Here is a 12641-nt window from a genome sequence, read left to right as displayed (position 1 = left end):
TTAGATGGATAATCCTCTCCTCTCTCTCTCCTCTGTAACTACGGCGGCTCCCGATGGCCAGCACGGGCGGCTCTCGGCGGCCACGCGCGGCGGCTTCCGACGGTCACGCGCGGAGGCTCTTGGCGGCCAACACCCGCGGCAGGGCCAGGCACGCGCAGCTCCCATCGGCGGCGGCGGTGGAGTCTGAGCGGAAGTGGGAAGAAGAAGCTACGCCGCCGGAGTTCATCTGCCCGATCTTGGGGCTGCTCATGGCCGACCCCATCATCCTGCCGTCCGGCCACACCTACGAGCGCGCCTGCCTCCAGGCCTGCGCGGACCTCTCCTTCTTCCCCCCCGGCGCCGGGTCGATTTCAGACCCGATGATTCCCAACTCTGCCCTCAAGGCCGCCATCGGCACCTGGTGCGCCCGATCCGGCCGCGCCGCGCCGCGGCCGCCGTCCAGAGAAGCTGCTCGGGCGGCCGTGCTCCGCGCGATGCCTCCTCCTCCGGCTCCTTCGCCATTTAGCTTTTAAGCCAAATATTTTAAGCCAAACAAATCTGTTAATTACAATTTTGAGATGGAAAATTTAGCTAAGCTCAAATTATTAGCATTTTAAGCATGATTATGGCTATTCCGTTCCACTCCCAATTCCTCCAACCGAACAGAAAACGGAACCGTTCCGTTCCTCGAATTTTTCCGAACCGAACACGGGGTTGGAACCGTTCCATGACTTCGGAATGGAACCATTCCGTTCCATCCCCTCTTATTCTAGAACCGAACACACCCTAATCGTATGCACACATACACATCACCCACTCAAACCTGTTTCATTGTGACACGACGCAAGTCGTGAAACAAAACTCTCCTTCCCCTCCAGGTATCCCACCTCATCGATGAGTAATCACCTTTCATTTTACCATTTATAGATATATAAATCACGAGCCACTCCGCATTGAGACTTTCAAAGATTTCATGAATAGATTGTCATAGAAAATGAATCGGGGAGAAGGTAGGAATGGTTTTGGATTGGAGTTAGAGCTGGGGAAGTGGTTCACCGGCGCCTAAGGTTTGTTTGGTTTGAGCACAAGCTTGTCGTAGCATAAACTTCGGTTAACTCACATTGTCAGCGTAGATTTTGTTAGCAAAACTTACGAAAAATAAACCAGAATTGACAGAGTAGATGGCATTGCCCAATAATTGGCAACAATACAACCCTAGACCAAATATTTAATCATGACCAAACAATTGCTACGGTGGATTTTGACCACCATCCAGACACACCCCAACTGCAAAGGAGTCGCAGGACTAGCAGCCTCCAAGGCTCAGGGCAGCTGGAAGTATAGGTGGACGTCAAAGAGAAGAATTACTAAAAACAACAAACTGATTTCAAACATTGAGCAACATAGAAACTATGGACGTCGATTTTTTTTCTATCATCAAACAACTGAACAGTGCAACTAAAACATCAAGTGAAACTACACCAACAGTCATTACTACACTTGCAAAGATTACAAACCAAGGAATATCGTTAGCATGCCCTGCATATACTTCCTATTTCTTTCATCATCACACAAGTCTGCATAATTTTTCGCCTACTGTTTCCGTCATTGCGTAAGGGTCTGCAGGTAAGTTCATGTAATGGCGCATGTTGCTCCAACAATAGACCAGGAGCAAAACTGTAAACCGGAAAGAAAGAACCTCCAGTTCTGCTTAATCTTCTTTCTTCTCTTTCTTTGGCACAGGCTTTTGGTACATAATTATCTGACTCAAGATTGTACCATTTGTCGCGATGCCGATTACAGAGCCCATAAGAACTTTCCAGGAGTCAAGGGTCCACAGGAGTACAGCAATAAGAAAGCAAATACATCGAATAGACAGCACTGATTATTAATTGTATGTACATTATTGATTGTATGTATGTAGGTGTCACTGATTAAGTGATTATTGATTACTAATACCATATTCTTTCAAAAAGACTCGAGCTACGTATCTTCCAGATAAACTCAAACTAACAGGATTTTGAATGAGCAAATCAGTATGAAAACTCAATACGTTCACTAATCATGTATAAGGGGAAATAAAGCATATTGCAAATAATGTACATAAAACGGTTAGCTTGTCAAGAAGCAAATAAAACAGCTACATCAGAGTAAAGTAATGAGCTCTAATCAGAACCAAAGGATACCACTTAATGGAGTCTTCTCCTGGATACTGGTAAAAACTCTTACTGCATCAGAAAGGAGCATTAAATAATTAGCCAGCTTTCAACGATATGTATAAGGAGAAACTTAAAATAAAACTCAATGAAAGAAAACAATAAGGCCAAAAGTACTTTGCCAAATAAGAATATGAATGGTTTGAGTCATCAATCATCTTAGTTGGAGTATTCAGTATTACAAAATTCAACGATGCTAATACTATTTTAGTTTCATAGCAAGTAATATCCTAATGAAAAAGAACTGCAACTCAAAAAATGATTGCTTCAAAACTTCTTGCCAAACTATTCAAACTTACCAAGGGAACCAGCAAAATTCATGAAACAAGTCAGGAAGCTTAGCTCGCCAGTGCTCTTATTCTGCATAACACCAACAACAGATTTATAGTAAAACACATCTCGTCACATAAAAGAAGGTTTGGAAATAGTGTACTAAAAGGGTACAATAAAGTGCTAGTCACAACATATGTGATGTCATTTATCCTGCTGATAAAAACCAACTTGCTACAAAAAAAAAAAGCATATATAGCTTGGAGTTGTAGGATGTAACAGAAAATAAACAACGTACTGTGAAATTTTTCCATATCTGCGGTACTCTGGCACAAAAGAAGATGGCGTGCTGTGAAGCCTGCAAAATATATTTAGCTCCAAGATCAAAAGATGAGCTCATACAAAAAAAAGTTAAAGTGTTACACGACAGAAAATTCCATTTGCTACTTACATAAAGGAGTTCAAAAAGACCTGGATCAATTTTTCCAGCCAAAACAATCGGAGCTAATCCACAATATCTAAACAACCACTGTTAGGGAAAGCAGATAGCATAAATAATTAACTAATAAAATCAGCATAAAGTTATTAAATTCAACTGATTTGCCAAAAGAATTCCATTTGCGTTAGCATATACTTGTTGCGATACCTAATATTTTTAATAATAAATTCGTGGAAGAAGGATACACCAAAGCTTTTATCCATGTTTTGCTTCCCATCGGTGGCGAGTAATAGTAAATGATTGCAATTAAGATTATTGCTGCAAGCAAAACAAACATTGGTTATAAATATCGCTGAATATTTTCTATGCAGCTTTATCAACAGAAAAGATAGTAATGATATTTCACTACTCTCAACTTAAACCATTAGGTCAAAGACAAACCTTGGATCAACAGAAAAGCTAGCTCTCCATAAGCTGAAAAGGGCAGTCCTTTATGAATACAATATGCCAGAGCAATTGTGTAGCCAATGAGCTCAAGCTCAAAGGATGCAACACTAAGTCCTCTAACACTTCCATGTTTTAAAATCTTCAGTATCTGCAACAAAAAGCACCATATTAAGTAAACATCAAAAAAGAGAAGGCTGTCTATAGAAGCAAGAATTCACAAAAATGATCACCGGAACAACTTTTGCAACTGAATCATGTTCTACATTTTATTGTAATTATAGATGCAATTTAGGAAACATCCAGGTGCAGATCATTCAGTAAGTCATGGATGTGATAATGTGATCCTATACGCTACTTTTTTCCAACATTTGATCTTAAATAACCTAATCTTACGAAGACCACAGATCATGTTTGCCACGCGAGGGCTTCAGCTAGCAGCACATAGATGAGAAAGAGAATCAATCTCTAAGTCGCTGCTGGAAGACATGGTGGGAGAGTTATCAAGTTGCCACGTAGTGGATATTATGCCGAACCCGCGGAGCTCTAAGGCGCAACTCCAGCTATGGAGGGATTGCTGCACAACAGCTGCAGGGGAAGTAGTAAAGTGGGAGGGATAATAGATCTGTTTATTTTCTGCTTTCCTTAAGGAGCTAGAGGTTGGCATTATATACCCAACGTACATGACTTGAGGCCTGAGGCCAAAATCCTAACAAACATGGAAAGGACTAAAAAAACTCAAAAACTAACTATTGAGATGAGATCATATTTAATTAAAACAATAGAGATTGATTCTTTTTCCCATCTATGCGCTGCTATCTGAAACCCTCACGTGAGAAGACAACTGCAATCTCTTCTTTGACGCACAGCAGACAGCGGAAGCTGAGAAGGTGGGTATTGCCTCCTTCCATCTCGTGGTGACGTGACTCCCAGCTGTGGTATGGCCAGGACAAGGATGTCTACGGCCATCCGCCATAGCACCAGCTTTTACCGCGTTGGTTAATACCCGATGTGGTCCACCTTCCTGCAGCAACACCCTTGGCAAGCTCATCTCCCTCAAGTGCAAGTGCCTGGTGGCAGACTTCAACAAGCCATACAATGCCCTACTTGGTCGTGCGCTGCGTCTACCAGCTTCCCAGCAGGTGATGATTTACAACACTACTCTCCAGGAGCCTATCACACTCAATGTGGAGATGTGGCGGTCAACTTCTCTCCTGGAGGCAATGAGTTTGGCGTGCAGTTGTGAACGCCAGGAAAACTGGATACCCCCAGCTCCAGAACCAGCTGTGAGAGCTGCCAATGGTCTGCTTCTGGACGCTGACGTCCTCCCTGCTCCGGCTCACCTACCACGAGGAGTGGCTGCCGCATGAGCTGGGCACCAACGGTGCATGCTATCCCAGGCAAAGATGGTAACCTGCCAAGCTCAGGGCCTATGTTTCAACTGTGAGGAGCAGTTTGCTCCAGGTCACCGCTGCAAGAAGTTATATATGATGGCGGTAGATCCATTCCTCGATGATGACAATGCAACTGATAATGGCTGATTTCTAGCAGCCTTATCCAGCTTATCAGCTCGATGACGAGCTGACTCACCAGGGGGGAGAAATGTCACATGAGGGCTTCAGCTTGCAGCACATAGATGGGAATGAGAATCAATATCTATCCTTTTAATAATATAGGATCTTATCTCTAGAGTTACTTTCCAAGTTAGCTTAGTCCTTTCCACGTTTGTTAGGACCTCAAGTCATGTACGTTGGCTGTATAATGCCAACCTCTAGCTCCTTAAGGGAAGCAGAAACAGATCTATTATCCCTCCCACGTTACTTCTTCCTCTGCCTCTGTTGTGCAACAACCCCTCCACGGCTGAAGAAGTGCTTTAGAGGTCCACGGGTTCAGCGTAATATTCACTACGTGAGATGCTATTGTGTTTACCATCTTCATGAGAGGTTGAAAATTTGGCAATAGATCACTATCTAGGCCTCATACTTCCACAGGCTTTTATATACTGCAATCCTAATTTATAAGATTGATCGACTAACTTTAAAGGTTTGCAAATACAGCGGAGCATGTCACACCCACTATATCAGCAGTTCAGCAGCATGCACTTTCCATTACTACACTCCTACATGATACTTACAACACTGGTTGCCTGATTATCTCAATTCATTAATTGATTAAATAAGCATAAAAAATCTATTAAGCAGGTCACTACCAGTCTACAATGAAGTGTCAAAAATTCTGGAACCCTTTCTGCTATTGTAACAAACCGTGCTATGCGTATACTGCAAGCTCTTCCATGGAACTTCTGCAATACTCATAAACAAAAATCCATTTTGTCGATTCCTCCTTAATGCATGGTTCTTTTACTTATCCTTGCCATTGCAATCGTTGACGACAACAAAACAACAAACAAAAACTCAGATAGCCTTCCATCTTTTAATTAATTTCCAAAATTAGGCACAACTATACAACACGTGAAAAAAATCAAACACTGCCATGGGAAGAGGTGAAGAAGCAAACGCCTCCACAACCCAAACTAGTTCTTAATTCATGACACTAGATACAGGCACCTGAGGGAGCTTGGTGACAGTGGATGTAGCGATGATGAAGTACCCAAGGACAGTTGACAAGAGCGGCAGTAGGGAGTCCATAGAAGGGATCTTTGTATCCAGCGATGCTGACAGCATGCAACCTATGTCCATGCCCAAGATTTTCACTGTTGTCCCAGTGGCTGATCTGCTTCCATTGTTCATGTCCAAAGTCTCCAAACTTTGGAAACCTGGCAGCGAGCAGGTTCCTGTCGAAGGTTTCCGTACGCAACAAGCCATCATCAAGGATGAGGGTTTCCTTGAGAGTTTTAGGATGGGAGCTGTGGGGGTTGTAGGGCATGCTTTTCTGTGAACTGGTCGAGATTTGAGTGCACTAATGGTGGTGACAGAAGAAAGCATGGGGAACCAGGATATCATGTTCAGCGATGAATTTCTAGATTCAAGGAAGGGGTTATGAAGCGTGAATTGCAAATGCCTGTGAGCTGGGAGACCTGTATTTCTCATGGGCAAGGATGAAATTGCAGACTTCCATGCCCTACAGATAAACAATCACAAGGATCACGCAGCCACTCAGCAAACAGACAAAGAATTCCGCTGGTGGCTTCTCTACACAATTTCGCCTCGCCCGTGAGAAGGTCGCAGCCAAGCTAAGCGACCAAACAAACAGCCTTTTATGCACAATTCCGCACGCCATGCTCACGTAAAGAAGATGAAATCCCCCTCACGCCCACTCACCACCAGACGAGCTCACAGATCAGAACAGGCACACACAGAACGCGCATCTTTGGATTCATATGGCACAACTATCTACGGGTGACAAATGTTATAATCTCGAGAAATCCAGGGAAAGCTACCTAATTGGGCCAGGCGATAAAAGGCAGTAACGAACCTGCGGGAGCTTGACGGTGGTGGAGGCGGCAACGATGCAGTAGCCGAGGAGCTTGGAAACGAGCGGGAGGAGGCATTCTTTCTCCGGGATCTTGGCATCCGAGAGCGCCGACAGGACGCAGCCGAAGTTCATGCCCAGGATCTCCAGCTCCATCGTCCCCAGATTCACCTTCATCACCATGCGAATCTCCAATTTCTCAAGTCGCTCACCTCTTGTACGTCAATGGCGTCTGGACTCCGACGGCGTTGCTGTTTCCCCGGCGTTGCTGCTCCCCTCCGTGTCCCCTGGCCGCGCAGGATAGAGAGAGAGTTGGCGTGCAGAGGAGGAGGAACAGCGATGCCCTCAATTGGGCTGAAATCACCCACGACTTTGACTGGCCCATTGAATTTCGTTTTTCTTTTGTAGAATCGACTAACCCATAGTATTATATACCAGGATATACTATTATACTATCACATGTACTCAATTTGTTCCAAAATAATTGACATAACTTTATTTAGATATAGATAGTTTCGTTTCTCTTTTGTAGAATATCGATTGACCCATATTATCCCCTAAAAAAGCATATACCATGATATACTATTATACTATCATGTACTCCATGGGACTATGGGAGTACAAACCCTAAATTACATAGGGTGAGACACCTCTTATTATCATAGTTTTTGCCATGGAACTCTGTGATTCACACTTTACATGCAAATATTTGGTCAAGGTTTCATACATATGCATTAGGGTTAGGGGTGGGGGGAGAGATAGAGTGCGCTCTGAAAGAGAAAGCAATGGAAGGCTGAGCGAAAGTGGGGAGGATTAAGTGTTGCGCTACGTAGAATTCATAACTTTTAAGATAGTACAAGACAAATACATGCAGAATTAAAGTAGAGGGATGTTTCTACAAAGTTGTAAATTGCAATGTGCCTTTTCTTGGCGAGCCTATATGAAATTCAGATAGCTCTGAAGATACTTGTCAAATACCGCAAGATATCAATGATGACTCTCGCATTTAAAAAATTCGGTGATAAATGGGAGGACGCTAGAATTCTACTAGGACCGGTCCTTGTAATGAAACTTTGTGATTTCACACTTCACATGCAATTTGTTGGTCGATAATTCACCACTTAGGAATATACAAATGTTTTAGGAATTACAAACTTCTAATGAAAAATTCAGGGTTGAGGGATGGAATTTGAGGCCCGAGGAGGATACAAAAGGAAGCAAAGAGCGGAGCAATGAACAATATTATCTACGGTGTTCGACGATGGTACGAGTCCTCCGTGGCGTGCTTCCAGCTGAACCTCGCTTCCCCTTCAGTCAGATCGCAGCGTGGGACAATGGCGTCGATGATCAAGCTTCGCTTCAATGTCTTTTTTCTTTTTTAGTGCTTGTTCTTCGTCGTATGTAAGCTGTTTTTCAGCATTTTGTAAACTCTGGTTGATGTGGGCTTTATTAATTTAAAGTCGGGCTCGTGGAGCCTTGAATCTAAAAAAACAATATTATCCACCATCTGATTGTGCACATATGCTAAATTCAATCCCTATGCAATATCGGAACATAATGATTTTTGGCAGCATGAACCCTGAGGCAAGAAACAATGCAGATCCAACAATAACAACGTGCACAGTAGATCCCGTGTATGCCAGAATCTCATTTCTCATTAACCTGCCCATTTTTTGAGAGACTATACAAAATTCATATATTTCTGAAGACATTGGTTAAATTATGAAATATGTCGAAGACAACTCATCATACATTCAAAGTGGTGCACACAAGTATGATCCATGGTAATTAGCAAAAAATAAAAGTATGATCCATGGTAGGAGTGTTCAAACCCGGTTCTAATTCCAAAATGAGACGTGCAAACCAGCGAGAATTGCCAACACCCCTAATCCTTAGTGCTCCCGTTCTGGGTCAAGCCATTGTCATGTTCTGCTTTTTTGGGAGGTATTTTTTTCCTCCCTGATATCTTTCATTTTTCTTCTTCAGAAATTGTATCAAGGTAGTGGAATACTTGTGTCAAACTTCATCTAATTTGTTGAAATAAAATACTCCTAGTATTTTATATTTTTGAATGACAGATTGCAACAGCACATAGTCAGTATCACCTCCTCAGCTCTTTAAAACTCTTTTACAAGAAGCAACGACGTTGGATCTTATCGGCTGCTTGGCGTCGACTAATCACCTCTCCATCATGACTATAAAACATATGGTTATTAAACGCTTGATAACTGTAGCTATCTCAATCAATATTTCTGTCACGTTGCATCTTCTGCAAGAAGGCACGTCACTTTTCTCTCTATAAACAGCATGATGGAGAGGTTTCGTTTGCTCTCAATAAAGAAAAGGCCACCGTTTCTACCATTCATTTGCAACTAGCAGCAGCCCCCGATATCTTTTTTTCTTCTTCCCAGATACGTCATGAAGAAGCTCATGTCGTTTAAGAGTCTGCCAGTGTGGGATCAAAATAACGACCCAGCAGCTGTTTATTTGAAACACTTTCTGCCTCAACAGATAGTGGCAGCAGCGTACAATTAGCACCAACCTTCAGCTGCGATGTAAGCCTCTGTACTTACAGCAGTTGACAATTTTGCAAGCAAATTACCTTTGCAAAGTCGATATCAGTGGCTAACAGCGGAGAAAGTTGTGGCCAAGCTTGTTATAGTCAGTTCCATTTAGAGAATGTACATATCATGTTATTGTTATGACAAAAACGTGCAGCTGGAACAGACATAGCCCCCCACCCCAACGGAAGACTGGCAAAAGGAAGAAAACCTCTATGTATACAGACTATTTTTACGATATAGATTGTGCGCACGGGTATTCGACATGAAAATACACCAGGTGCGCAGCAAGTTTATTTACATGTGTATATGGTCTATATGAACACCACCCCTGCACAGTGGGCAGGAAGCATTCCTTTGAAGCCAGTTGTCGATGCATTGCACGTGGAAAATGTGCTCGCACTGAGGCAAGGCTCTCACGAATTGCCGGCATCCAAAGTCCTGGATAGTAGTATAGCACGTCATCAGTACAAGAAACTTCATTTTTTTGGCTGCTAATGTGAGAACATACTAACCTGAAGGCACACTGAACAGCAGCTCCTATCAGTATCCTGATCAGAGTTGGTTGCAGAGCTCAACCTGATCGCTGGGATCTTGTTGATCAGATCTCTTGACATGCCACCCGTATTGCCAGTTTCGAAAAGGTCATTGTTGTCGATGAATGGTGTGCTCAGTAAGCTCATCTGCGTTACACAAAACATTGAGTGAGACCTAGCATGCAACTCCCTTTGAAATCACATAGAACCTTGCAAAGTTGCAATCAGCACCAGATGCAATTATGGTTGTCGTGCCTAGAAGTTAATGCTGCTGGCACTATCTGGTCCTATAAAAGTAGATAGAGTATGTACACTGAAGGGAGCACTCTATGGTCCTATAAAACAGATAGTCCGAAATGATCGCTCACAAGTTAAATCTTGAATAATTTGTAATCTATTCAACAGTGCACATCATTATCAAGATTATTTTTTCTTAATTCAATACTGTATCACACGTACTTATGTAAGGTATTTACACTGTGATAACACCACTTTCATGCACTATATACAGATTGGTCAGTTTGGTTTAGAAGTTCTAGACCAAGGTTAATTAGTAACAGGTTCTGATGGTGCAGCTCAGGAAACAAACACAGTGTACCAAAGTGACATTTGACTATTTATGTTGCTAGATAGATAGCCAAAAGGCATGGTTTGCTTATTAGTTTTAATTAGATAATGGCATATAATCATATCTGACGATTTTCATAATTTAGATGGCACAAACAAAGAAAATTAAGGTTTGATCTCTCTGGCACCAATAATCAGTTACAATTTTAGCCATGAGAGAGCAATAGGATCATACTGCCAATCATTATAAATTTAGATCTACCTAAATGAAGAGCTATACCTGGCTTTGCACAGCACGCTGCAGTGCTGGACTGACTTTCTCCCAGACAATTCGCCCACTGAAGAGGCTAGAGATGATGTCAAGCTGAAAGAACAAACATATAACATCATAATGAGTAACAAATTGACTCAGCTTAGGAATTGCTGCTTCAACTATTCACAGAAAAATGTAAGCTCTTGTTTTCTTGTTGTTGAAGAAACTAAACTCTGTTTATGAATTGCTGCTTCACTTATTCACACAAAAATGAAAAATGTAAACATAGCGCAACAACTAATGGGATGCAACATCATTTGCTGGAGTTACTTGTAGCATATGTTTTGCATGGTTTTGTAATTTCTCTTCAACTGAATAAGCTCCAGAAAAAATCAGCCACCATAGAAGATTCCACAACTTTCCATCACACACATCTCATGCTTACGCTAGTCGACATCGTAGTGAGGTATATGTCTTTGGGTAGGTACATGAAAATGATCTTTCACCTTTAGTCCAATGCATAAGAAAAAGAGGAGCCCACTAGATTACTCTGTACTCACCACAAATAGGATGCTATGTTTTCCGGATTCACTGGATCTCGAAATTTCGATGCAGGACTCAACAGCCTCAATAGAGAAGACCGCGCCAGAGACTGCTCCCACGCCGGCTCCTCGGAGAACACCGCTTTCAGTGGACATCCCCATGCAGGCACCGATGAAGATCCCAACCAGTGAACCCACTGCATTATAAACATAAAAGAAGGAAAAAAAGTCACAATAAGAAAATTTTCAGATACAAATTGTACCAACTTTTTTGACACAATAAAAAATTCTCATGGAACAATTGCAATACGCAATGAATTCAAACTTGCAAGCAGGGCCAAGACAGAGAACCTAAATAGAGGGCAATGGTCAACCGTGAAGCGATTAAAAATATTGAAGCGGAAGCTTTTTAAGATAGGCTTAGCATATGTCATGACAGAAGTGGCAAAGAAGTTTCAAAATTTCTGCCCACAAGATTTGAATTGTTCCCAATTGGAGCAAATACGAACCCCAGCAGAGGGTAAACTCCAGAACCCCAACAATAATAACTGCGCTAGAGCGGCAGAACAGGCAAACAGGGAAATGAGCAATCAGTCCCCTAATTAACGACCGATGAACCAATGAATATCCAAGACGAAGCATCCAGAAACAAGAATCAATCTTGGGCAGCCCAAAGTAAATAATCTGTAATCGCACACGAAGGCTAAGGGTAGCAAACGTATTGGAGCAGCAAGCATTGACTGAGCACAGAAGGGAGCCAAAACCGGGTACGTACCGACGGCGAAGACGCAGGTGAACATCGCGCCGAGCGCCCACCCTGCCGCCGCCAGAGCGGCGGCGGCGCAGCTCCCGCACGATCTCCACACCGCACCGATGCGGCTGCAGGGGGTGGAAGAAGCGGCGGCTGCGCCGGAATACGAAGAAGAAGGCACCCAATGATCCATCAAGGCCGGCCAGCACCGTCGAAGGATCCAAGAAACTTGGCAAGCATGCTACGAGGAGCGTGGAATGGTTCGCGCACGGGGGTTGGCGTATATATACCGGTGGTGGAGGAGAGGGGGCTGGAGAGAGAAATCTTGAGGGACAAGGAGGTGGGGGAAGAGTCCCGAGTGGAGACGAGACGAGGCAGGGGAGGAGGGGATAGAGGAGGAGGAGGAGGCCATGAATGGCAGGGAGGGGGAGGGCAATTAATGCGGGGCAAGGAGGAAAAACCGTCGTTCCCTTGAAGCGTGCGATTCATGAATGGGTTACTTTGGGTCGGTCAGGGTTAGGGCTGCGGCACGCTGCCTGCCTGCCTTATTCTTCGGGTTTAAGCTTGACCAAAGTTCAGGTAATCAAGATTATCAAAAGATTTAGCTGCCCGGAGATTTCAGGTGACCTAGCACCGACTCTGAAAATAAAA

The 12641-nt window shown here is 43.2% G+C and overlaps 2 protein-coding genes across 2 annotated transcripts; both read right to left on the bottom strand.

Annotated features, from left to right (window-relative positions):
• Positions 1-1343: 1343 nt before the first annotated feature.
• Positions 1344-7112, bottom strand: LOC124674657 (mannose-P-dolichol utilization defect 1 protein homolog 2-like). Its single transcript, XM_047210702.1, has 8 exons — positions 6784-7112; positions 3346-3499; positions 3150-3222; positions 2917-2983; positions 2764-2823; positions 2495-2555; positions 2166-2207; positions 1344-1794 (listed from the first exon to the last, which is right to left on the bottom strand). The coding sequence occupies exons 1-8, from the start codon at positions 6961-6963 to the stop codon at positions 1691-1693; spliced, it is 741 nt and encodes a 246-aa protein (XP_047066658.1). The 5' UTR covers positions 6964-7112; the 3' UTR covers positions 1344-1690.
• Positions 7113-9543: 2431 nt separating this feature from the next.
• On the bottom strand, positions 9544-12372 carry LOC124675472 (NEP1-interacting protein-like 1). The gene is made up of 5 exons (XM_047211548.1): positions 12015-12372; positions 11258-11436; positions 10725-10808; positions 9857-10024; positions 9544-9782 (listed from the first exon to the last, which is right to left on the bottom strand). Exons 1-5 carry the CDS (start codon positions 12181-12183, stop codon positions 9639-9641), a joined length of 744 nt encoding a protein of 247 aa, XP_047067504.1. The 5' UTR covers positions 12184-12372; the 3' UTR covers positions 9544-9638.
• Positions 12373-12641: the final 269 nt, after the last annotated feature.

The sequence above is a fragment of the Lolium rigidum genome, chromosome 7, assembly GCF_022539505.1.
Source record: "Lolium rigidum isolate FL_2022 chromosome 7, APGP_CSIRO_Lrig_0.1, whole genome shotgun sequence".
NCBI lineage: Eukaryota > Viridiplantae > Streptophyta > Magnoliopsida > Poales > Poaceae > Lolium > Lolium rigidum.
The sequence above is the reverse complement of the archived record's forward strand: the minus strand, read 5'-3'. Positions and strand labels throughout refer to the sequence as shown.

Excerpts from the sequence above, each read along its gene's own strand:
- LOC124674657 (XM_047210702.1), bottom strand. The coding sequence starts at position 6,963 with ATGGTGATGAAGGTGAATCTGGGGACGATGGAGCTGGAGATCCTGGGC. Across the intron at positions 3,500-6,783 it reads CCACCGTCAAGCTCCCGCAG|ATACTGAAGATTTTAAAACA; the intron begins GTTCGTTACTGC and ends TTTTTGTTGCAG. Across the intron at positions 2,824-2,916 it reads GTCTTTTTGAACTCCTTTAT|GCTTCACAGCACGCCATCTT; the intron begins GTAAGTAGCAAA and ends TATATTTTGCAG.
- LOC124675472 (XM_047211548.1), bottom strand. The coding sequence starts at position 12,183 with ATGGATCATTGGGTGCCTTCTTCTTCGTATTCCGGCGCAGCCGCCGCT. Across the intron at positions 10,809-11,257 it reads AACATAGCATCCTATTTGTG|CTTGACATCATCTCTAGCCT; the intron begins GTGAGTACAGAG and ends TTGTTCTTTCAG. Across the intron at positions 10,025-10,724 it reads AGCGTGCTGTGCAAAGCCAG|ATGAGCTTACTGAGCACACC; the intron begins GTATAGCTCTTC and ends TGTGTAACGCAG.